Here is a 27,686-nt window from a genome sequence, read left to right on the forward strand (position 1 = left end):
AAATATTCCATTTTAAAAATGTTCATTTTGTGACTTTTTGGTACACATTTGACAAGGTGTTTATACCAACAGCATGTTTTGTTGGACAATTATCTCTAATTAGCACTAGCTATAAAACAATTTTTTACACATTCAAGACTGGCCTCATTCCCATGGATGGGTGCTGTTTTTAACACATTTTTCAAAAATTGCAACTTCTTGACTGTAAGGTAAAGGTAAGATAAGTTTTGCACTCTGGCTCTATACAGTCCAGTCAGGCCTGACCAACCATTGTGTCATCCTCTACCACTCATGTTATTGGATGTAGTATGGAGGGACAATGGTCAGCACGAGTTTTTTTGACCTTGTAAACGCTACCAATCAGTTAAATAGCTCCTTTGTTAGCCTCACGAGGCTGAGTGCTCCCTATACCAGTCCTCCAACAAAGCAAAAATCCCTCGCAGAAATGAGAATCAAACCTTGGCATGGCAGTTAGCTGCACTGACCACTCAGCTACAGAGGCAGACTTTGCAACTGTGAATACAATAAATTTGTATGATGTTTCATTTGAAAAGGTGAAACCTGGTTTATCTATTCTTAAATATCTTACTATGAAATGCTAAAATTAGCAGATATACGACATGTTTTACTAAATCATGTTTTTCTTCTGGAAAAGAAAGATCTACAGATCATTTTTATAAATAATTTTTCTGGGTATAGTATGTCATGAATAAACAGTCATAAAAAAATCTACATTGCAATTATGATGCCACAAAAACATTTCTTTCTGGCACATTTTTACCTTCTGGCTCTTACTGACATTAGAATACACTTTGCAGACACATGTTTGAGGCAGATTTTTTTTGGTAGGCAGAATCATTTTGGCAAAATGTCGCTGACTAAGTCTGCTCTGCCCAAAAGACTTAGGTGCCGTCCACTTGAGTAACTTTCACTACCCGAGTCCTAAGCAGGTGCCATCCACAATGTGTTAAATTAAAGCAATGAAACTCACATTTCAAGAGCCTCAATGAACCCTCTGTGATGCATGACAGATTATGGCACAGATGCTATTTTAGTGTTTATTTCAGTGGTTTATCACAGGAAAGTCATGGTAGAATATCTGTTTATATTTTTATGTTTGTGTAATGCAGTTTTGTTGTGTGCACTGTCCATCACTAGTAATCAGTATCATAAGTGTTCATATCTATCATTATTGTGCATGTTCATAAGGAATTGAAAAAAAAAAAAAAATTCAAGATCCTTTTGATGGTAAAAGCTTGTGGAATTTACAGGGAATATAACATTTATTTTGTTGCCCTACTGTGCTTGATTTGTTGTTCTGTCTTACATGCATATCACCCCTTGTTCTGTTAGTTAATTTCTAATTAGTTTTCATTGTCTCATCAACTAATACATTTTTGTTACTGATTTTATAGACTGCTGGCATGGGAAGAGTGTTAATAATGAATGTACTAATGTATAGCATATTGCAGAAAATGAAGAGTGTGATGTATCAATAAAGTTGTGGAAAGTGCATGGCCTCACTGGGCAATTCCAATAAGAAAGAGAAATTAAGAGAAGACACTGAAATTTTAAAATGATATTTCAGCTTGATCTGTAACGATAGTTCTAAACTTACTTCATACTCATGACTAAAATTAACAGCAGGACACATCAGGTATGATTATAAAAAGTATATCTGAATCAACTAAATTCACAGCTGCTTCTTCTTGTCCACTGGGAATGTCAAAGTGAGAACTAAATAATGGCAGCTCATTTAACAGTGTTTGCCTGTGAAATAAAAACTGAAAGCAATAAATCATTGAAACACATCAGCCACTCCCTTCACCCCCTTCCCATTCTTGCCCCCTAATACTTTTTCCTTTCTTCCCATGTCCTGTTACTCATGTATCACACACATTCAAAGAAATTCTTTTCAAATGAATGCTGCAGGAATAATAAAATAGTCTTGTTCCTCAGAAAGAACCATATTAAATGAACCACATGAACAACAACTATCAAACACCTCATTAATCACATAAATCAAAAAATAGAAGTGATTGAGAAACAGATTATTGAAGAAAAGCTAATTTAACATGTTTACAGTCTTACAAAATTAGACCCATTGGGGTAGCGTAGAGTGCTAATGCACTGCTTCCTGGACTCTGGTAGGCGCACCAGCCCCGGATCATATCCACCTGGCAGATTAACGACAAGGGCCGGTATGCCGGCCAGCCTAGATGTGGTTTTTAGGCAGTTTTCCTCATCTCGCCAGGTGAATACTGGACTGGTCCCCATGTTCTGCCAGTTACATGATTCACAGACATTTGCAGATGTTCGCACTATTTCATGGCTTACACTAGACGCAGACAGCTGGGGTACATTACTTACGTCCCAGGGGGTTCGGAGTGGTGGCAAGAAGGGCATCCAGCCATCCTCTGCAACTAACATTGCCAAATTCGATAACAAGGCCAGCCCCATGTTGAAGCGGGAGAAAGGCCTAAAGAAAGAAAGAAAGAAAGAAAGAAAGAAAGAAAGAAAGTCTCACAAAATTTGCTATCGTATATGTTGTGTTACGATTATGAAAACAGCAGTCACTACTTGAGTACAACACACGTTACATTTACAAACTCCTTTCTAATATGTAATGTGTGTTTATTATTAAGAAATATTATATATGTAAGTTACATAACTGAGACCAGATATTCTGATAAATTGTGGAAGGAATGCCTAATAAGATATTCTTTTACTTAGTTTTTGAGTGTCAAGGTATTTTCAGTACTACATTTGATGTCACCTAGTGACATGTTAGCTAATTTATGTAGCATAGCGCTTTACTACTCATTGTCCTATTGGACATAGTATTCACTTGTTTCCCTTCTCCATTTGAAATGACTCATTATACTTGAACCTATGGTTTAATGTCAATTCCAAAGCACAGTGTCACTATCAAGGTTATCCAGAGCATGCATAAACTTCTTTCTTATTTATTTACTTCAATGATGACCATACTGCATGCATTGAAGACAAACAATGAGATCATTCCAATGACAGAAAACTTTAGTCCCACGACTGTTTGTATTTTGTAGCTTCATTTAATCCAGTAATAATAATAATAAATAGATAATTACAGACATCTAGTACATTAGTTACATTCATATATGCAAAAGTAAAGTGGACCAGTCACTGAAATTACATTATATTACAATTCATCGATTCCTTCATATAATTTAATTTAATACAGGGCATCTAACCAGTAATGTATTGGTTGTTTAATTGCATGTTCAGGAGAATCTTGTAAAACTAGCTGAAGTGTATTAAATAATGTTTATCCTCTGAGTTCGCAGCTGTTAATTGATCTTGACAATCTATGGTACAATGTATAAACTTAACGCCCAGAATCATGTAATTAACTCTGCACAAAAATACATTTAGCACTAAGGAAGAAACTATATTATACAGCTTAATGAAACAAAATATTTCTCATTTGCCATTGTTTGAATTGTCCACCTCCACAGTTGAGTGGTCAGCACAGCTGACTGGTGTGTGTGTGTGTGTGTGTGTGTGTGTGTGTGTGTGTGTGTGTGTGTGTGTGTGTGTGGAGGACCCGGGTTCTTTTCCCAGTTCTGCCAGGGATTTTTCCTCAGTAGAAGGACTGGAATGAGGTTCATTCAGCCTCATCATGCTAATTGAGGAGCTTCTTGACCAAGTAGTATAGGCTCCAGGTCAGGGTACCTAACGTTGGCTGGGAGAGTGGCATGCTGACCTCGTGCCGCTCATGTTGAATCCAGTTACAGAATTGACGAAGGATGACACAGTGGTCAGTTGGTACTGAGGGACTACCAGGGCATGTAGACAGAGTTTAGTCTTTAATTGTTTGCACTGGTGTTCAAATAAAACTAATACTTTCAAATAATTTATAAAGTTACTGTTAAAATCTGTCCTTGGATGAAGAACAGTTTCAGTTGCAGCCTATTGTTAGTGAACTCGGAATCAGTTCCCTATTGTTGTTTCACTTCTGTATGTATATAAAAAAAATTGGCACACACGATCAATAAAGACTTATTATAAATGTGCAAGGGTCCTATTTGGGTATATATAGCTTTTAGCACATTAGCTCATATACACAGTATTTATTTATTGCTGATATTATTCTGCATGTAAATTTCAAGCTGTCTGGTCAGAACAAATATTTATTATAATAATTCAGCGCTACAACCATGTCAACATTTTTTTTAAAACACACACACACACACACACACACACACACACACACACACACACACACACAGTGGTATGTGGTGTGCAAAACTTAGGGACAAAAGTAAGTTTCATATGATGTGTCACTGCCCAATAATGTAAATTGATGAAACTTGGACCATACATAGAAATAACTGCTACACTGTAGTGCAGAAGGTTACTGAAAGAAATTCTATGAGATGAACAGCAATGGCATTTTTATTCAAAGACAATACTTACACTGAAATTGCACCAATACCTGATGGTTCCCTGGACCTTACAAAAGGTGGTACACCGTTCTCGATAGGGTATGGTCATCATGAATGGCACTGCATGCTCTTAAAGTGCCAGTTTCATTCTGCCAGTATCTACCAGTATCTACATTACCACTAGTATGAGATTACATAAACTGTTTTCTGATTACTTAGAGTAAGACAGAAAAATTGCTATGTGTTGACAAGCACCAGCAATGATCTGGCAGTTGTCTACCTTGCTGGTGGAGGAATGAATCACCCTACCATAAGAAGTCCCTACCAACCTTTTGGTCAGCATGGAAACATGTTGCAGAGACTGCACTGCGTCCATGGTAATCACACACCCAATTAAGAACCATGTCCTGTCTTTTGTAATGTCCAGGGGACAATCATGAATCGCAGTGATTTTATTGTAATTATTATTGTGGAATAAAAGTATAATTTCTATTCATCTGAGTGTGTATTTCTTTCACTGCCTTCTTTGTGTGATCGGGGTTTAACTTTTATGATGCTGTGTTACTAAGCAGGGACACATCATGTGAAAAATGCTTTATTCTTACATTTTGCACATCAATGTACAGTGCAACATTTGCACGTACATCAGGTGGAAGAAATTGTAAGTGACAGAAAAATCTTAGGACTGACTGAGAATTCAACCAAAGAACCACAAATCAAAGATGTAGTACAGGATGAGAGCTGTGTTCAGAGTATGATGATGTACCCAGTTGTTGTAATTCTGAACATCACTCCACAGATCAAATTACAACCTGTTACTTATTGTTGCTCTAATTTCCCAACTTTGTATAATGATTTAAATTTTCAAGGGACTACATTGTGGGAGCAACATCCCCCCCTCCCACCAACCCCCTCTCCCCCACACACGCAGAGGCACAAAAAATTGTGCCTAAATTGTAGGAAAAAGTGTTTATTTTATACGAACAATAATAATTTCACCATCACCACGAAGTACTACTAAAGAAAGAAATAATTAAAGTTTTAATTCTCTGTAATCTTGTCTATATGATTCAAGGCTGAAAACAGTAATTTTCGTTTAAGTGTAATATCCTGGAAAAAGATAAGGAAATCATAAATTCTGTCCCCAACCTTGTTATATGGTCACTTAAATGTCCAGTACTGCTTTGTACCTGCATGTATGGATTTCGTGAGATTAGTAATTAGTCTCTGATGGGTATTTTGCTACTCTTCAAGAGGAGTACTTTTCTGCTTTGGAATAATCACAAAAATAGGCTTGCCTACTTCAAATACATATTTCAAGAAAAATTGTGACAATCATGAATCATCAAAGAATTGTGTCAGATGAAGTTGAGGTCAATACAACTGCAGTGTGAGTGCATCTTTGTGATATTGTAACACAGAGCTGTAAGATGGTTTGATATTTCCCACTGTCATGGAATGCAAATTATTTCTTTGTCAAGCAAAATTTGCTTTCGTTTGGTGTGCTTTTGTCTAGCGAAGTTTTCTGTGCAGTGTCACTAAGTGCTTTGGTGTCATGTTAATGGAACATACACCAGAAGCATACATGCATAGGTGACATTTTCAGGATAGTTGACAAGAGTATCTGGGTTGATCGGACAAAAAAAACCTGGTCATCCCCAGTGGGGATATTGCACTCCACCTCTGGCCTCGATTATAGCCTCAATTTAGCAAGAAGAGTGTCCACAAATTTCTTCAGGTACACTATGTCCCACAGAGATCCCAACTTGCAGGGATGTTGACTGTTATGTTTCACTTTTTGTTCCAAATACCACAGCCCTAGACATTTTATGTGGAATTTAGGTGATTTAGTGGTCCAGTCAAGGTGCTATAGGGTACTTAAGTGTTTGTCTAGTATAAAGGGAGGGGGGGGATTGTGTGTGTGTGTGTGTGTGTGTGTGTGTGTGTGTGTGTGTGTGTGTGTGTGTGTGTGTGTGTGTGTGTTTGTTTTGAAATAAACATTCTGGTTAACATTCCAGTCAACTACTGCTTAGTTGCCATGTTGTCTGTCTCATTCAGGGCGTGTGTGTGCAGCCTTCTGTGCTGAAACAAGGAATAGCCTTTTTGAAGGTACCTGAGTGGCAACTATTCTTGTTTGTATTGAAACCAATAGTCACTGATGAAGCACTACACTTGCAGCCAACCCCTGTTAGTTATCATATTTTTATTACTACTGTTCTTACACCATGTTACATGGCTGCTAGTAGCCCACCATTCCTTATGGACATGTCAGACGATCCTCATTGATGCACTAATAAATCAGACAGTTTCGTGCACTGTGTGGTCGTGGCTATAGCCAAGCATAATAGCTCATTTCTGCTGTTAATTTACAACTCCACATTGATGTCTCCTAATGTTCTCATTCCATACAGCTGGCGGGCATACACAAACAACTTAAATGGTATGACTTACATCAAAGGTGGAGGATGACATGATCCCCTGGAACCGGTTTTTCACCATCTACAGTACTCCAAAGTGATGTGTGTAATCTGTAATAGGAGTGACTAATATTTTGTCCAGTGAGCACATTACCCATGATGTGGCTGTTGGCAAGACTTGTTGCTGATGCAGTCTTCTGGGTGTTCTCAAGAACTTTTGTAAGCGATAAATGTTAACTATATTTTCTTGCTCCAGTAGTGCTGAGACATGAGGTCATCAGTACTGCTTCTCAATTCTGTTATATGTTTATTTTTCATTTAATTTTTGTAGTGAATTAATGTGGAAGGAGCTGATGTGTATCTTCATGCCTATGGTACATTTTCGTAGGTAGGCACTCACAAGATGGAGAAATCTCAACTTCCTGAACAGCAGTGTACATTACCTTAACGTGTTTCCCACCTCTCACCAAGGCCAGATTAATTTACAATTGCTGTCTTCAATTAATAAACTATTGCTGTATTGAAACTTCCTGGCAGATGAAAACTGTGTGCCCGACCGAGACTCGAACTGCATTGAGATCTCATTCTGGTATTGCTGTATTGTTGACTAGATTACATTAGTAAAAGGTTTAGTCACAACTTAAGTGCTATTTTTAGCATGAATATGACATTCTTCAATGGAGTATACAATATAATACAGTTCTCTGACAAGTTTACTGAGTGTTTCATCATGACTCTAACTCAGACTTTCCATTTCTCAAGTATCACGATTCTTTGTCTCGATCATTTGTGCATACCTTCAGCTCACTCAAGGCCTCCAGTCTTTCGGTATCTCTCACATTCTCTTCTACATTTCACAGAATCCCCCCTGTGGGTGCGGGGGTTAGAATAGGTTCGAGGTATTCCCACCTGTCATAAGAGGCAACTAAAAGGAGTCTCTCACATTTTGGCCTTTATGTGATGGTCCCCTGCAGGGTTTGACCTCCATTTTTCAAAATTTTCCCAAAGAGCGAGCCAATTGGGGAAGGGCGCCTTACAAGGTGCATCATGTCCATCGTGCATTCAGATCTTTAGCCCACTTTCTCGTCGTTGCATTGCAGTCATGCCCAGTCTCCATCTCTTGGGTGGGGGCACCTTCCTGGGTGTGTTTTCCATCATGCACTATGCAGTGTCACTATCTGCATCGACCATGACTGTAGTAACACGGTTCACATTTTCCGTCGCACTTCAGAGTAGACCGAAAACTGTCTCATAGGCATGCCCGTTGTGAACTGACTGGGCACGGCCCGTGCTGCCTGAGTTGTTGTTGTTGTTGTTGTTGTTGTTGTTGTTGTTGTTGTTGTTCTGCTGGCAGAGGTCGCGGCCGAATTCTCGCGTGCCCTCTGGTGGATGGGACTCTATTTGCGGCAACTACCGTCCGTGATGCGCCGTGCCGATGTGCGCCTCCCGCGATCTTTCTGGTAGCTACTGCACTCCTCCTCCTTTGGGGGGTGAAGCCACTGTGATCCACTGCGTCGTAAGGTGGAGCGTCGTGCAGGAGTGACGACCTCCACGTCCATCGGAAGGCTGGAGTCGAGGGGATCCGCCAACCCTCGAGCCGGAACCTTCGAATACGGCTGGAAGTGACCCACACGAAGAGGCTCCTGTCGTTCCACCACCAGAACCCGGGACAGAACGGGAGACAGGCCGTTGCACTCTGGATCCTGGTCCACCCCGGGAGTGGCAAGACCCAGTGGCGGGGACAATGGGGAAGGGATGACCACAGGTGAACCAGCCTGCTGAGAAACCGGGCCAGTACACATGTCTGCGAGCCAAGGTTTTAGTACGGGAAACACCCCAGTGCCCCTCATGTAATAACGTGAGGACTTCCCTTCGCAAACTTGCAGGAACAACCACGCGAGGAGCTGTATCATCGGTAGCCAGAAGGAGAACTCCTTCCAAGATGTAGAGGCGGTCTCGTAGAACAAAATAATTACGAAGAGGGTCCGAGGCCCGGCCTGGAGGTCGGGATGACCACCCTTGCCGAATGAGGCAAACCACTTGCCGGAGAACCGGGTCAGCTGCCGTTTCCCTGGCGACTCTAGAACTAGTGATTGGGAAGCCATCAACTGCTTCGCGGGACGCCACATCCAAATGAAAACACATAATCTCCCCTCGATTGAACTTAGGATCCGCGCCCACCGGAAGACGGGAAAGAGTGTCTGCATTGGCATGCTGTCCGGTAGGGCGAAAATGAATGTCATAATGGTACTTAGAGAGGAACAAGGCCCAGCGCTGTAGTCTGTGGGCCGCCATATCCAGAATCTGAGAGGCGGGGCCAAATAACGATATTAATGGCTTATGGTCAGTGATTAACTGAAACTTCGTGCCATACAAGAAAGGGTGAAACTTGGTAACAGCGTAGACAATGGCCAAAGCCTCTTTTTCAACCTGGGAGTAATGGGCCTGTGCGGGACTAAGAGTTTTAGACGCAAACGCCAGTGGCTGCTCGGAACCATCTGAGTTGCGATGGGCCAGGACCGCCCCCACCCCATACTGTGAAGCATCTGTAGCCAGGACCAACGGCTTATGGGGGTCAAAAGTAGCCAAACAAGGCGCTGACGTGAGGAGGCCCTTCAACGAGTTGAACGCTCGCTCGCATGGAGGCGACCAATCAAAAGGAACACCCTTGCGCAGAAGGCAGTACAGGGGGCGGGCGATGGTGGAAGCCCTGGGAATTAACCGGTGGTAATAGGCAATCTTGCCTAAAAAAGCTTGTAACTCCTCCAGCGAAGCGGGCCGCGGAAGGTCGACGATACCTTGGACCAAACTTCCTAGCGGCTGGACGCCATGTCGAGAGATTGTGTAGCCCACATACTCAATGGACGGTTGGAAGAAGTTTGACTTACGCAGGTTGCAATGCAAGCCCACGGACCTGAATTTGAGAAAGAGGGTGTGAAGGTTGTGCAAGTGTTCCTTCGTGCTGCGGCCTGTGACAATTATGTCGTCCAGGTAATTAATACAATGAGGGATTGTCGACGTGACGTGCTCAAGATAACGCTGGAATATCGCCGGGGCACTGGATATTCCGAAGGCCAACTGCTGGTATTGGTAAAGGCCAAACGGGGTGTTGACAACCGCCAGCCGTTTGGAGTCCTCATCAAGAGGTATCTGATGATAAGCCTCCGAAAGATCGATTTTCGAAAAATACTGGCCTCCCGCTACGGCGGAGAACAATTCATCAGCACGAGGCAAAGGATAGGTGTCCACCACCAATTGGGAATTAATGGTGGCCTTGAAATCGCCACAAAGACGTGATTTTCCCGAGGGTTTCCTGACAATAACGAGGGGCGAAGCCCACTCACTAGAAGAAATGGGAAGAACGACCCCTAGGGCTGTCAGCCGGTCTAGCTCTTCTTTTACCTGAGGGCGGAGAGCCAAGGGGATCTGCCTCGCGCGTAGAAAACGCGGGCGAGCCGACGCCTTCAACGTTAAGTGAGCTTCAAAGTCTGAAACACGCCCCAGGCCCTCCTCAAAGATATCCGGAAAGTCAGAGATCAAAGATTCTAATGATTGATAGGGAACGTCTTCGGAGACCAACTGTACGGTGATAGAAAACCCGAAAGCTTGAAAGGCATCCAAGCCAAAAAGGTTAGCGGAGCTCGCATCACTGACAACAATAAAAGTAATAGGCCGAGTGACTGATTTGTAAGTCACGTCGGTAGTGAATTGACCCAGTAGGGGAATGAACTGTTTATCATAACCGCGTAGACGCCGGTAAACTGGCGCCAACGGGGGCGACCCAAGGTCGGAGTAAGTTTCTGCATTCAACAAAGAAACCGCCGCGCCCGTATCTACTTGCAGTTGTAATCGGCGCGACCGGACCGACACCTCGATAAAGAGTTTGTGGGCCGATGCGTCGGGAGCCTGGCCCGATGAAACTTCCTGAATGTCAACGTCCATGTCCTCTGTAACTGCTTCCTTCGAGTCTTTCGAGGCTGAGCGGCAAACTTTAGCAATGTATCCTTTTTTATTACATTTGCGACAAACGGCCCAACGCTGGGGGCACTCTGACCGATCGTGATTTATATAGCACGACGCACAAGACGGTAACAGGGGCCGGCGGCCGGAACTCTGTTTACGCGCCGTGCGGGAGCGGCCGTAACGGCCAGATTGTACCGCTCGCACGTCGTCCACCCCGGACGCAGTGGACGCGGCCGCGCCGCCCTGAACCGCCGCGACGTCGCACCACGCTTCCAGCTGTTGACCGGCAGCGTGAGAGACTTCATACGATTGAGCAATGGACAGGACTTCCTCGAGGGAAGGGTCTTCTAACTGCAGGGCCCGTTGCCGGACCTCCCTATCAGGGGCCGAACGAACAATGACGTCGCGCACCATAACGTGGGCATACGACTCTCGCGACTGCTCCGCGACAAAATGACACTTGCGACTAAGACCGTGCAGGGTAGCGGCCCACGCCCGGTAAGACTGATGGGGCTGTTTCTTGCATTGATAGAACTCGACCCTAGCCGCCACAACATGCGTGCGGCGGTGATAATATGAAGACAGTAAGGAGCACAATGCGTCAAAAGACAAGGACGAGGGTTCCTGCAACGGCGCTAGCTGCCGCAAAACTTGATACAGCGAGGGAGATATCCAAGGCAAGAAAAGAGCACGACATATCTCCGCATCGGCATCATGAAACGCCTGGAAATGCTGCCGAAGGCGATGTTCATACGCGTCCCAATCCTCCGCCGTCTCGTCATACGGGGGAAAGGGAGGAGGGAACTGCGCCGGAGCAGACGGCGTGGAGAGCAACGCCGGAAGCACTTGTTTCATGGTGGCCATGAGCTCCGTCTGCTGCTCAACCAAAACCCGCACTAAATCCTCCATGCCGCGGATAAGCCGCGAAACCGGAACAACGACGCAACACGCGAAAGAACGACCCTACTCGTCGCCAATTGTGTAGTAACACGGTTCACGTTTTCCGTCGCACTTCAGAGTAGACCGAGAACTGTCTCATAGGGTGGCCGGTGTGAACTGAATGGGCACGGCCCGTGCTGCCTGAGTTGTTGTTGTCGTTGTTGTTCCGCTGGCAGAGGTCGCGGCCGAATTCTCGCGTGCCCTCTGGTGGACGGGACTCTACTTGCGGCAACTACCGCCCGTGACGCGCCGTGCCGATGTGCGCCTCCCGCGATCTTTCTGGTGGCTACTACAATGACCATGGACTTCTTTGCACCTGATATCCGCCGGCCGCGGTGGTCTAGCGGTTCTAGGCGCGCTGTCCGGAACCGCGCGACTGCTACGGTCGCAGGTTCGAATCCCGCCTCGGGCATGGGTGTGTGTGATGTCCGTAGATTAGTCAGGTTTAAGTAGTTCTAAGTTCTAGGGGACTGATGACCAAAGATGTTAAGTCCCATAGTGCTCAGAGCCCTTTGAACCTGATATCCACCACAGTAGCCAGTCCGTTGTGGTGGGGCTGCCATGTACCCTATTGGTTGTAGCCCCCTGACCACACAGGAATCCCTCTGCTGATGCCTGCGCCGTTAACTCCCCACGTATGCCAAGGGGTAGATGCCCATCCCCCTTGGGCATCGGGACTCCTGGCAATGGCCATCTAGCAGGGTGGCCTTTGCTGCGGCTGGGTGGTGCCCATGAGGAGGGCCCCTGGTTGGAGTGTGTGGCATCATGGCAGTTGACACGTGATGAAGCATGGTCTATTATCTCTTGCTGGTGGTGAAGCACCAGCAGTCTCTAAGCGTTCATGAGCTCAATTCAGTGCACAGAAGTATGTCCCAAAATTGTTCCCCTCCCTGGCCGCACCATGGGAGGAACGTCAGGCTAAGGATGGCAGCAGATCTTATTCGCCCCCGTACCTTATATGTTCGAGAGCTGATGGGGAATCTTTCATGACAATGAAGCCTCAGTTTTTTGTTGAACATTTAGAGGACAAGTTTTGGGAGGTGGAGAGATTGTCCAAAATGAGATCTGGTTTGGTCTTGATCAAAACAGCATCCTCTGCCCTGTTACGGATGTTACTCCCTTGTGACAAGCTGGAGGATGTTTCTGTAATCATCACACCCCATAAGAGCTTAAATATGGTCCTGGGTATCATATTTCATAGGGACCTTCTTTTTCAGTCTGACGATTAACTGCCTGCCAGTTTAGAGCGGCGCGGTGTACATTTCATCCCGCGTGTCCATTGGGGTCCAAGGGATAATCAGGTTGCCACCGGTGCTCTTATCTTGGCCTTCAAGGGTGATACAGTGCCAGAGAAGGTCAAGGTGATGGTCTGCTGCTGTGATGTAAAGCCCTATATCCTTCCCCTGTTGCGGTGCTTTAAGTGCTGGAGGTTCCGCCATATGTCTTCCACTGTACTTCCAGTGTCACATGTCTTGGTCGCGGATGCCCATCACATCCCCATACTCCATGTGCCCCACCTCCCATCTGTGTCAACTGCAAAGAGCACCATTCACCTTGCTTGCCAGACTGCAGGATTCTCCAGAAAGAAAGGAAAATCATGGAGTACAAGACTCTGGACCGACTGACCTACACTGAGGCTAAGAGAAAATTTGAACGCCTTCATCCTGTACATATGATATGGTCTTACGCCACCGCGACAACAGTTCTGGCAGTATCACCTCTGTCAGCCCCAGTCACCTCTCAGAGCCGGAAGACTACTTTTGCCCCCTTGTTGGTAGGGGGCACTTCCGTCCCTGTTGCTCCTGCACCACCTACTTTGGGAACAACACCCTCAACCATCGAGCATGTCCGTCCCCACTTCTAAGGCAGAGAAGCGTAAGTCTTCTTCAGTGTCTCTCTCTAGGAAGGGTCACTCCCTTCCCAGCTTTCTGCTAGTGGGAAAGATGACACCCAACAGTGGCTGAAGAGCTCAAAAGCAGCTGGTCATAGGGCTTCACACTCAACCTCGGTCCCGGAGACAGAGCCAGTGAAGTCCTCCCAGCCACGGAAACCCAAGGAGCAGCGAGAGAAATCCAAAAAGAAGACCCCTAAGACCAAGGAAATTGAGGTGGCACCCACACCACCGCTACCTACAAACTCTGCGTCTGAAAATGGGGTGGAGATTCTGGCATCCACTGAGGACCTAGATCTCACCAGACCTTCAGACACAATGGATATAAACTGCTTGGGCAATAAGTCAGTGGCAGCAGGTGACTCTGAGGCGTTAACTGCCTCATTGAATGTTCCATGCCTTCCTAGTCTCGTGATGACTTCATCCTCCAGTGGAATTGCAGCGATGTTTTACACTGCCTGGCTGAGCTACAGCAACTGTTAAGCTTTACACCTGCCATCTGCATTGCCCTCCAGGAAACATAGTTCCTGGCAATGCAGACCCCTGCCCTCTGCAGCTATAAGGGATATTACAGGAACCATAGTGACTATAATCGAGTGTCAGGTGGGGTTTGCATTTATGTCCTAAACTCAGTCTGTAGTGACACTGTGCCCCTTCAAACCCCTCTTGAAGCTGTGGCTGTCAGAATAAGGACGACGCAGGAAATAACTGTCTCCAATGTATTTCTTCCTCCAGATGGTGCAGTACCCCTGAATGTATTAGCTGCACTGATTGATTAACTCCCTAAACCTTTCCTACATTTTGGATATTTTAACACCCATAACACCTTGTGGGGTGGCACCGTGCTTACTGGCCGAGGCAGAGATGTCGAAACTTTGCTGTTTGAGTTCGACCTCTGCCTCTTAAATACTGGGGCCGCCACACATTTCGGTGTGGCTTGAGGTAGTTACTCGGCCATTGATTTATCAATCTGCAGCCCAGAACTTCTCCCACTGGAGAGCACATGACGACCTGTGTGGAAGTGACCACTTCCCATCTTCTGCCCCGGCGTCAAGCCCACAGACGCCTTCCCATATGGGCTTTAAACAAGGTGGACAGGGAGACTTTCACCTCTACTGTCACCGTTGAACCTCCCACACACGGTAACATCGATGTGATGGTTGAGCAGGGGACTGCAACAATTGTTTCTGCTGCAGAAAGCTCAATCCCTCGCTCTTTAGGATGCTCCTGGCATAAGGCAGTCCCTTGGTGGTCGCCAGAAGTCGCTGAAGCAATAAATGAGTGTCGTCGAGCTCTACAGGGGCATAAGCGGCACCCTTCCCTGGAGCACCTCATAGCCTTTAAATTGCTCCGTGTCTGCGTTCGCCAACTTTTCGAACGATGGAAGCAGGAGTGTTGGGAGAGATGCGTCTCCGGGGCCTGCTCCTGATTTTTATCCAAGACTTCCTGTCACTCCATACTTTCAGTGTCCAACTTGGTGCCTCCCATAGTTCCATCCATATCCAGGAGAATGGAGTCCCACAGGGCTCTGTATTGAGTGTCTCTCTATTTTTAGTGTCTGGCAGCAGCTGCCAGGCCCTCTGTCTCACCTGCTCTGTATGCAGACGACTTCTGCATTTTGTACTGCTCCACCAGTACGGGTTTTGCTGAGCGTCACCTACAGGGAGCCATCCACAAGGCGCAGTCATGGGCTCTAACCCATTGCTTCCAGTTTTCTGCCATGAAGACGTGTGTTGTGCATTTCTGTCGGCATCGTAATGTTCATCCGGAACCAGCACTTCACCTTAATGATGATCCACTCACTGTAGTGGAGACATATCGATTCTTAGGTCTGGTTTTCGACACTCGTTTGACTTGGACGAAAGTGTTGGCAGCAGGTCAGAGCCTTCCGCTTCCTGAGCAACACCAACTGGGGTGCAGATCGCTCCTCTCTGTTGCAGCTCTAGAGAGCCCTTGTTCAATACCGCCTTGACTATGGGAGTGTGATTTATGATTCAGTGGCGCCCTCAGCATTGCGTTTGCTCTACCCATTGCACCACTGCAGAGTTCGACTAACAACCGAGCTTTTAGGACAAGTCCAGTGACAAGTGTACTGGTGGAGGCTGGAGTTCCTCCATTGAAGATCAGACGTGCACAACTGCTCGCCAGTTAAGTTGCACACATTCATAGCTCTCTTGAACATCCTAATTACCGTCTTCTTTTCCCAACCACATTGGTTCACCTCCCATATAGGCGGCCCAGGTCAGGGCTAATGATTGCAGTTCACGTTCGATCACTTCTGTCTGAACTGGAGTCCTTCTCTTCACCACCTCTCCTCGAGGCCCATTCATGTACACCTCTGTGGTGTAGCTGCAGGCCAAAGCTTCGCCTGGGTCATTCACATGGCCCTAAGGACTCCGTTAACCCAGCAGCTCTCTGCTGTCTGTTCCTCTGGATTCTTGAAGTGTTCCAGGGCTCTGCAGAGCTGGTGGCCATGTCTCGTGCACTTCAGTATATCCGTTCATGCCCCGAGTAATCATTTCTTCCGTTTGACTCCTTGAACAGCCGACAAGCTATCGACCAGTGCTACCCTTGCCATCCTTTGGTAGCATCCATCCAGGAGTCCATCTATGCCCTGGACTGGTCCTGCCATTCTGTGGTGTTTGTGTGCACCCCAGGACTCGTTGGCATCCCAGCCAACAAACTTGCTGACACACAGGCTAAGCGGAAACCACTTCTGGAGATGGGCATCTCTGAACCTGACCTGTGTTCTGACTTATGCCGCAGGGTTTTTCGGCTTTGGGAGACAGAATAGTGTAACAGTACGCACAACAAGCTGTGTGTCATTAAGGAAACTACGAATGTGTGGAACTCTTCCATGCGGGCCACTCACGGGGTATCAGTTGTCCTCTGCTGGCTCCACATTGGCCACGCTTTGGTGACCCACGGTTACCTCTTGCGCCATGAAGACCCGCCTCAGTGTTGGTGCGGCGCCAGATTGATGGTGGCCCATATCCTGCTGCACTGCCCCACTTTGACTGCCCAGTGACGAAATCATGGGTTGCTGGACTCATTGCCACTCATTTTATCTGACAACACCTCATTGGCTGATTTAGTTTTACGTTATATTCATTTGGGTGGGATTTATCATTTGATCTAAGTTTTAGCGCATGTCCTTTGTCCCTCTGTGTCCTCCACCCTAGTGCTTTCAGGGTGGAGGTATGATTCCATTATGATTCTTAGCAAACTCTTGATATGGAGGAGAAAGAGGAGGAGGAGGAGGAGGAGGAGGAGCATGAGGATGTGGTGTAGGTTTTGTTATTTTACTACAAAGTAATAAGTGGTCAGATGTTACTACACACAAATTATTAGGAGGCTTAAAATGATTAGAACACTTTGTAATGAGTGAAGACGCATTTTTAGCTCTCTGTGTAGAATTACCAAATATTTTATACCAGAGCCTTTGCCTGTAAAACTAAGAGTGCATAGAGCAATTTAAAAATTAGCCTACTATGCAAGATATGACATGGTTGACAAGTAGTTCTGTTACTCTAGTTCAATAAACATATCAGCATAGCTGTGTGTCTTTCCATTTCAAAGAGATAAAAGTGTGTTACACTAGATATAGGAAATTAATAGCTTCCAGGTCAGCACAGCATTTACTTCCCTTCACTCCACTCAAAAGCGGTTCATACACATTATCAAAACTTCTTAAAAGCAAGTAAGTACCTGACAATCCAGTCATGTTTCAGATGTTTACATGGAACCAAAAACTAATCTGACAGTTTGAACTACATTTACAATTGATATTGCATTATATACAGGACCAAACAGAAGTCAAGCAAAATTGGGAAATCAGTTAACAGAAAATCAGATTGTGTAGATCATATAAATGTAGTTAATGATTTGTTCTGCAGGTCATGAACTTTTCCTTCCTCCAGCTTTTTTCTCAAACTGAGTTACTGCTAAATCTCGAATGATTTTAATGTTAAAAAGATGTTAAACTTTTCTTTTCTCCTTCCTTCTGTCAACAAATATGAACAATTTACAGTATAAAAATGAGATATAATTTTCATAGAATGACAGTTTTTTGTTTTACTTGTGAAACCACATATTATAACCGTTTTATTTTTTTTCCATCTTAGTTCCTTCATGCTGTATTTTAAAATATTTGTAATAATTTTTAATGTTAGTAAAACTCTTGCAAGAGAAAATGCAACATTGTAATTTCAATCTGAGCAATACGAATGTTGTCTAACTTATAGTATTACATTAACTCTTGACTTTTATTCAGTTATTTAACTATTATTGGTATATGAAATAATTTTAGACATGCTTTTTTATTTTACAGTTTAATAAGCACTGCATTGTCAAACTTAATGAAGGAAGGGTTTGATGTGAAAGCATTGCGTGCATTCCGTGTTCTACGACCACTGCGTTTAGTATCAGGAGTACCAAGTGAGTAAGAAATGACAGGAGTAAGTGTCTCTGAGGTAGAAATAAGACAGTGAGATGATGCATATGTGACGTGGTCTCATTATGACTAAGAAAGGTTTTTATTATGTTGTATGCCAAAACCGCTATTAACTTATAGGTCCTTTCATATAACAGAACTATTTAAGTAAGTTCAGGCACATGTGTGTTGGGATGCATGTGAAGGTCTTTGGATCTTAGCTAATACGAAAATTTTGCTTAGAGTGCAAATTTTCAACTTCTAATTATAAAATTAGTCATGTTTTACAACACTATTTTGTCTAAAAATTACTGTAGTATTCGTAGTTTAACCACTACCTTCAAATATTTATTGTGTATTGCTTATAACAGAAAATTCTTGAGAAATTTTTTGTTGTAACTAGACTCCATGGTATTATGGGAATCGTGAAACTCAAGTTGTGTCCTGAGCGTTACAGAGAAAATATAGCCAGCCACCTCTCACATGTTTATTCCAAATGTATACGAATCAGATCCATGATTTCTTTCCCATTTTAGTGTACTGTGATGCCTGAATTTCTTTCTATTTGTATGCCTATGTTGCGGTTACTCATTTGCAATTACATATTCAAAAGTTCACTTACAACTGACATACTTTAAGCTGAATCCATAAATATTTCCAACTGCTTAAAATATAGTATAGTTCATGAAAGTAATAATTAAGCTTAAATTCAGTGTAAGTTATTTGTTCTTCAATAAAAATGACTATTTTAGAACATTTGCAGTGTCTTTTGGACTTTTTTGGCAAAAATATTGGCATTTTCATTTCAGGAAATATATCTTTCAACAAAGTGTTGATATTTAACAGTGTTACAGTTATAAACAACTATCTGAAACATTTTTTTCTGTTTTTTCACTTTTTCTAGGAAATGAAAATTTGCCATGTCTTACATTTAACAACACAGCAATGTTAAACTACTTTTATTCCATTATGCTGCCTAACATAAAACATTTGTTTTATTTTTTGACATAGCAGTTTTTGCTTTCAAGGGCACAGTCTTAAGAAATAAAATTAGGATATTTCAGCATTGTCTAAAATAGTAAGAGTTTTAAAAGTTAAATAAAATAAATTGAAACTACAGTAAAACAATTACATATTCTCTCATAATCAACAATAAGATACATGAATAGTATCTATAAGAGACCTTAGTGTACATTTTAATACACTCATGCACAGTTCAAGTACACACATCCATGTAGCAGTGCGTAAGCACATCGTTTCACCCTGATAACAGTGGCAATGCCTCATGTCACTGCGGGAATTGTGTTTCTCACTGAACACAACAGGTTGATACCATGGGTTTGCTAGGTGTGGAGGGTAAAATGAATGGGTAAAGCATGGGAACAAAGTGTGAAAAGAATTCTGATTAGCAAACAGTTCATATATTGGAATGGTAACAGGTACATTTAATTCCCGAATGCATTTACAAAGGAAAGTTACTAGAAAAATTAACAAAAGCTCTCAATCAAGTCAGTCTAGTAATCCCACCACTCATGAAGACATCATGAATACACGTGAGGGGTGCCCACTGTACATGTGTGGGGAATCAGTTTACACAGGTTTTGTTTAAGACAACAAGAGAAACAATCATTAATGTACTTCAAGTACAGTAAGTGGCACTGTGTGCCCTGTGTTAAAACACAGTGATCAAGGAAATAGACAAATTGAAATAAATGAACTTGAATGTAACATAAGTGTATGTAATCTAACACAGTGATGGAAGCAAAATACAATACACAAAGAAATGAAATTTAGGTACCTTACGTGAAGCTAATCTAATACAGTTGGGGATTTCAGTTTTTAATGGCTGCAGTGGTTTGCATATAGATAACAAGAAGTGGTCCGATCTTGCTACACTCACTGTAATTTAAGGGGCTCTGGGAAGTGGATACTCGGTGCTCAGAACATGAGACTGTGAGGCAAATGCCAAATGTTTCTCTGAATTATGGTATCAGTTTTGTGTACTAGTTCTCCGTTGTTGCCGTGCGAGCCTACAACGCTTCGTAGACATACAAAACCAACTCACCATCAACACAGTCATGAGTTGCGCGCCTATCTGCTAACACTATGACTAGCTGTTATGTTCTGAAAATGAGGTAACTTAAACATAAACTTAACATCAGAAGAACATTAAATTGCTGCACTTGTGTCTAAATTGCTGTACTCATGTCAACAGCTTAGCTTTGGCATGGGGAGAGTGCTGGGAGTTGGAATGCTCCCTCTAGCATGCTTTAGGGAAGTACCCCACATGCTGCAGCAAATGGCACATGGCAGAGAAAATTCTTGTCCTTGGATGCATATATTTCCTGATGTGGTTTTTTGCCAGGCAACACATCATAAGTGTGAGATCTTCTGCTAGAGCAAATTGGTGTTGGGCACAAATGTGTAGTAGTGCATTGCCACACAGTTTCCCCCCTCCCCCCTCCCCTTTCCCCTGTGAGGAGGAGAGGGCAGGTTGCACGATGCAGTAGCCACTCTCAGCATTCATCAGAGGACTGCCGTGGATGGTGGCACGGTGTCGACGGAGTCAGGGCCACTGATGATGGTGAAGTCGGTGGCCTCTGGGGTGTCGTGTTGCAAGCTCAGCATGTGGGTAACACCCTGCCACACTGCCAGCTGGTGTCAGGAGTGACGATCCTCTCTTGTTGACAATTGTATTCTGATGCACTGCAGTGCAAGGGCGGGACATGGCAGAGGATGCTGTGGTGTGGTGGTGCTGGGGCACATTGAACGGTGTACCCCACGTGGGTGGCATAACGACCAGTCATCTGTCGGCAATGCGACAGAGCATGTCTTGGCACAATGGCAGAGGTGTCTCTGCTTAGTGGCAGAGGTGTCTCGGCATAGTGACAGAGGGGTGTGGCAGTGTTTTGGTGAAGGCATGTGCCTGTGTTGTGAGGCTGATGACAGGTGCCTCATTGTTGAACAAGTGGTGTTGGTACCTCGCAATTTAGGTTAGGTACCAAAGGATGGGTCCTCATGAGCAGCTCTGCTGGGCCAGGTAGTGGAGTGAATGGCAAGGTGGGCTCTGCTCTTGTGTTCCAAGAACTGCCCGCCAATTGGCAATGTTGGAATGGGTATCATTTTTGTTGATTGGTGCCAGCTCAGTTTCAATGATTGGCGGTGCACAAGGGCTGGAGAGGTTGAGCATATATCAATTGTTGGATAGTGTGGTGGCAGCACTGCGGAGATGTACAGAAAAAATTTTCTCCCGTTGCGTGGAATGTTGGGTAGCTGGTTTCCAGCCAGAGCATGACGTGTGTGCTAGCAGCAGGATGGCAGACCATGTTTTGAATTGACAGGTAATAGCAGCTTTTAGGGTCCTATGGAATGCACACGAAGGCCTGCTTTGGAACACTGACATGGGAAGGAGGCATGGGCCCAGCTGTTATAGTCCTGCTGGACACCGTGCCAGCCAAAACACTCTTGCATAAGGACTGTGGATGCACGCACGCCAGTTTGGGACAGGCCGTCGAGGGGTTCAAATGTCACTTCATGGAAGCTTGGGAGAAGGTAGGGGTGGATACACTCCACGGAGTCACTTGGGTGGTTGGAAATCGTGCGAAAGTCACACCAGGCATGTCGGTCCATACCAGGAAATGCGTGTGGTTTGAGATTGAACCTGGTGTTTGGGTTGCTGTGCAGTCTTAGCATCTCAGGATCAGCTGCCTGGGTGGTGTCCCGGATGGTGTAATTTAGGGGGAGTAGTGAGGGTGCAGGAGCAGCTGAGTCAGTTGGCGATAATATTGTCAATACCTGTCAGGTGCCATATGTCAATTGTGAACTACACTATGTATTCCTGCGTACAGAACTGCCTACAGAAAATCTGTGTTCCTCCCTTTCAACAAAACTCTGTCATAAGTGGGCGGTGGTCAGTGAAGGCTGTGGAGTGGTGTCCTTCCACCAAGGGATGGAAGTAGTTCCAAGCCTCTTACACAGTGAGGAGCTCACGGTCATATGCAGCCCAGCTCCACTGTGGCCCTAAGGAACTTCATGGAAAAAGGCACCAGCAGCTGCCAGGAAGCTTCAACACATTGTTGAAGGATGACACTTTTGGTGCTGTCAAAGAAATGTACCCACTATCTTTAGTGTGGTCACCCTGGAGTGCAGCAGTGAGCGGTTCTTGCAGCATTCTTCAAATGGTGCCAGAAAAAATATACCATCCTGAGAAACCTGCAGACTTATTTGAAATTTGTGGGGAGTGGGAGTTTGGCAATTGCCTGGTCCTTTTCATTTAGTGGGCAGAAGCCTGCAGATGATATCCTATGTCCAAGGAAGTAGAACTCCAGAACACCAAAGACACACTTTGCCAGGTTGATGATAACTCCTGCCTCTTGGAGGGGGAAAATACCTCCTGGAGGCACTGGTGGTGCTCCATGGGGTCATATGAATGTACAAAGGTATCATCCAGGTAAACAAAACAACCCAAGATTCCACACAGGACATTTTTGAGAAATCTTTGCCAGTTCTCTGTGGCACTGCAGAGCCTGAGGGGCATAACTATTCTTTGAAAAGACAGAAGGGGCTGATTATTGCCATCTTCTTGACACACTTTACCAGTCTGGGTACTGGTCAGGTATCTTCCTGGCATTGATGGCCTGGAAGTTGCTGCATGGATGCCAAGTGCCATCTTATTTTTGATAAGGTGTAGGGCTGAGGTCCATTGTCTCATCGAGGGATGGAGAACACTTGCAGCAGTTGCTGCCTCCATTTCAGTCAACATGGCTCTTCGTTTATGCAGCAGAAAGTGGTGAGGGCAGCCAGGGTCACCAATATGGGAATTGTGTTCCTCACTCAACATGACAGGTAGATACAGTGGGGTATACTGCACATGGAGGGTAAAACGGATGGGTAAAGCATGGGAACAGTGTAACAAAAGACATTCCTATATTGGAACATTAACATGTGCAATTAATTGCAGGAAGCATTTACGAAGTTAAGTTGCCACAATGTGTACACACAAGTAGTGCCCACTGCCCACATGTTGGAAATCAGTTTGCATTTTTCTCATTTTTTTAAAGACAACATGAGAATGTCATTAATTGTCCTGAAGTGTGGTAAATGGAGATAATCTAACACAGTATTCAATGGAATGTGAAATGAATGAAGTTGGAGGTACTGTAAGTGTATTTAAACTCATACAGCAATTACAAATAAACAAACTTCAGGTACTGTGAGTGAAGGTAATCTAACACAGTTGAGGATTTCAGTCTTTAATGCTCTTTGATGGCCACACATGATACACTGCAGTGGTTTGCGAATAGTTCTCAAAAAGAGGTCTGATCTTGTCACACTTGCTATAATTTAATGTGCTCCGTTAAATGGATATGCCACGCTTAGGATATGAGATTACAAGACAGGTGCTGAATAATGTTTTCTAGAAGTATGGTATCAATTTGGCCAGCCAGTTGTCCATAGGTGTCATGGGAGCCTGAAACACTGTCTGCTTTATAGACACACAAAACCGACTCACCATTGATGTCTACAAGGGTCGTGTGCCTATCTGGTAGCGCCACAGCAAGCCATTAAGTTCTGATAATGAAATAAATTTAACATAAATTTAACACTAAAGGAATCAGTTTACTTTAGGGAGAAACCCCATGAGCTTCAGCAAAGATGCACATGGCAGAGAAAACTCTTGTCATCTGCTATAGTGCAAGATCGTCTGCTAGAGCAGACAGATGGCAGGCAGGAATGTTAATAGTGTATCACCAAAATTTAAGTAGTCATATTTCAAAATCTTCACTCTTCCCATTGTGAAAACACCTTCATGAGCAGGTGGATTGCCCTGATGAAAGATGCTGTTTTCCCCTTTTGCAATCAAGGTCTCTTCTTGTTTATTGTATAATTGACATGACTCAGAAGACTTGTATAATATTTTCCTTTTATTGTTTTATCCATTACAAGGTAGTCAACAGAAGGATTTATTTCTGCATTCCAGAAAACATTAGTCATATCCCAGAAAATTAAGTAATTCCATATTTTTTGAAGTAAAGCCATTGGCTTATACTTATTGCTTTGATTGTTGTGTGAAACAATCTGAACTTTGTTGAGAAGTTATTTTGTATATTCTCTTTAGGTCAGTATTCAACAAATGCAGCACGTATCTTCTCACAGTTAATTCTACATTAAAAAATTACAGTGCTCCGTCTCAGATATACATATAGTACTGCCTACTTCATAGAGTTGTGATTGCCATCTGTCCAATGCCACAGTATATACTCATATATTATTTTCATCTGTGGGTGCAGTTTTCATCAAATAAAATTGGACACCCTTCATTTGGATCACCTTTAAGAGTAGTAAGGCCACATTTTAATTCAGTGTCCCATTTCTTGACTATAGGAAATGAAGGAGAGCACTTGTTCCAAATATTTTACCAACTTTATGTGAATATACATTGGTGATAAATTACCAGAACAAAGATTTTCATGACATTATAGTATTCCTGGTAATCTATCTGAACAAACCACTCATATCATGAATACTTGTAAGAGCAATAAAAATCTGTTCCACAATTGAAGTTGATACTTAGCTTATATAATTGTTTAATATGTGCTAACACAACAAAAATAAAATTTTATTGATATCAATGCTGTTTCCATGCCAGGTTGAGAATTTCACTTTGCACTCATACACTGCCCTCTGTTCCTATGTTTTAACCAAATGATATGGTATAATATCGTAGAGTGATTGACAAGATGTTAAACCACAATATTTCTTATTTTCCACATCCTTGAGCCATCTTCATTAGTCACATAGATATTCTGTACAGAAGTATCTGATCAGTAGGACTTAAAATGTCAGAAAGTGTTGCCAAAATACATAAAAAAGATGATATACCACAAAGGAATTATCTGAATGTGACAGAAATCGGTAGATGTGATGTACATGTACAGACAAACAAACGGTTGCAGTTTCAGAGAAGATTGAATGATTTATTCAAGAGAAAGAGCTTTACAAATTGAGCAAGTTAGCAATGTGTTGGTCCACCTCTGGCCTTATTTGGCATCGCATTGATTGATAACATTATTGGATGTTCTCCTTAGAGAATGGTGCTAAACTCTGTCCACTTGACACATTAGATCATCAAAATCCTGAGCTGGTTGGGAGGATCTGCCCATAATGCTCCAAGCATTCTTAATTGGGGAGTGATGTGGCAACCTTACTGGCCAAGGTAGGGTTTGACAAGCATTAGAAGCTCTTGCAATTTGCAGAAGGGTATTATCTTGCTGAAATGTAAGCGCAGGATGGCTTTCCATGAAGGGTAACAAAATGGGGCATAGAATATTGTTGACATACCACTGTGTTGTAAGGATGCCACAAATGACAACCAAAGGGGTCCTACTATGAAATAAAATGGCACTCCAGACCTTCACTCCTGGTTGTCATGCCATATAGTGGGTGACAGTCAGGTTAGTATGTTACTGCTGTCTGGAATGTCTACAGGTAAGTCTTTACTGGTCATTGGGTTTCAATTCAAAACAGGACTCATAACAGAAGACAGTTCTACTCCAGTCAATGAGATTCCAGGCCCTGATAACTAGTGAAGATGTGTCTCGTGACACCCTAGGTAGCGATGGGAGACAAACCTGACTGCCACCCACTATACGGGGCAAAAACAAGGACTGATGGTCTGTGGTGCAATTTCATTTCACAGCAGGACCCATTTGGTTGTCATCCATGGTGCCCTTACAGCACAGTGGTACATCGGTGGTATTCTACAACCTGTCTTGTTCCCTTAATGTGACAGTTGGACATAATTTGACACAGTACCCCTCAGGAGGACATCCAGCAATTATTTCAATCAGTGCCAAGCCAAGTAAATGCTTGCATAAGGGGCAATGGTGGAACAACATGTTCTTGATTTGCTCAGACTTGTGAAGCTCTTTCTCTTGAATAAATCATCCAATTTTTGTGAAATAGTAATCATTTGATAATCTGTATGTGTACATCACAGCTACTGATTTCTGTCCAATTCAGATAATTCCTTTGTGCTTATCTTAGCGTGTATTTCAACAGATACACACAGTTTTTGCATAAACATAAGAATCTACAGCTACAAATAAAGTGTTAAATTTGGCAGTAACAAACATCGCTATAAGATGAGACTGAAACGCAAAATTGAGGGTCACATATCTTCTGTATGATAGCACATTGTTGAACTCATTTCCCAGTAAACACGGTTTCTAACTTTGTTGTTCAGTTACCCTTATGTGTAGGTTTTACATGGTTATAAATCCCAAATTTTGTATGAAACTTGCAGCTACAAACAAACACTACAGTCAACATTGGGAAGCGTATGCGAGTTTGCCAGATCTATGTTTTTCATTTGCCATCTTCGCTTATGCGATATTACTCTTTGTATAAACAAATAGCAGCATCGACAGTGTGATGCTAGCAACAGTACTATTTGAAAATTTCTTCTATTTATCTGGAATGATACCAATCAACTTTATTACATGTTTAGGAAAAATCAGGTGACTAACACAGAAATATAGTCTCTATTCCAAATTTTGCCTACAGATTTAATTAAAAATTGTGAAGTACAATATGAAAAATGTGACTTAACTGCACCTGTTTTACATACATTTCCAGTGTAACATGTTTTAAAAATGACAGACTATATGCACAGTCAAAAAGAATTAGAAGTACATCAATGTCTCTCACACGTAACAAAACAGAAAAAATCTGTAGTTTCCAAATTGACTACAGGAATACTCAGTTGACTAGTTAAATAGTTAAATTAATAATAATAATAATAATAATAATAATAATAATAATAATAATAATAATAATAATAATAAATCATTGTTGTACAGTTCCAATTTCCTGGGTACTGTTAATGAGCCTCTTCCATTTTCTTCTGTCTGTGTGTCAGTCGCAGAGAACGTCTTCCATTGTCCTTCCTCTGTCAGTGTGATCTTCCTTGATCATGTCCAACAGTGGGTTCTAAGTCTCCCTACTGACCATTTTCATGCCACCTCTCTTTCCAAATTTACTCATGCTGTTCCTGTAGTCAACAGCCTCATTACGGTCCCATTCCACTGTAGTCTGGATGTGCTGATTCTGTTTAAAAGGGATGCCATGATTCCAGATTTCTTCTCACCTCCTCATTCCTTATCTTATCCACCTCAGTCTTCTGGATGGTGGATCCAAGGAATTTCATTTCTGATGCCTTTAACTTTGAGGACCCTCCATTTGTGAGGACGCACACTTAGATACTGTACATCAATGTTGGTATGAGGTAGCTGTTGAACATCACTAATTTTGCTTTTCTGGCACCTTTGCATCCCATAAAAGGGTCCTAAATCATTGATAGTATACAGCTCATCTTACACACTGTTGGTAATCTCCTGTCTAATCAAATTATTCCTGGAGGTTATACTGTACAGAAAACTGTCTACACACTGGTCTCATAGTTTCACACTTGTGGGATGCCCGTCTCCATTGACTGCCATCATAGTGCCTTGGTCTCACTGATGTGAAGGTTGTGCTCCTGGAACTTGGCTTTCCATATGTCTAATCTGATATGAACTTCCTCCTCTATTTCACCCCAGATAATGAAGTAACAAGGA

The 27,686-nt window shown here is 43.3% G+C and overlaps 1 protein-coding gene across 1 annotated transcript in view; it reads left to right on the forward strand.

Moving 5' to 3' along the window:
• Positions 1-27,686, forward strand: part of LOC126248026 (muscle calcium channel subunit alpha-1) — a 922,345-nt gene that overhangs the window by 378,101 nt on the left and 516,558 nt on the right. The window contains exon 5 of the mRNA XM_049948623.1: positions 17,968-18,074. Within this exon, the coding sequence (XP_049804580.1) occupies positions 17,968-18,074 (107 nt within the window). The remainder of the gene's footprint in view (positions 1-17,967; positions 18,075-27,686) is intronic.

This window comes from Schistocerca nitens, chromosome 3, assembly GCF_023898315.1.
Source record: "Schistocerca nitens isolate TAMUIC-IGC-003100 chromosome 3, iqSchNite1.1, whole genome shotgun sequence".
NCBI classification, from domain to species: Eukaryota; Metazoa; Arthropoda; class Insecta; order Orthoptera; family Acrididae; genus Schistocerca; species Schistocerca nitens.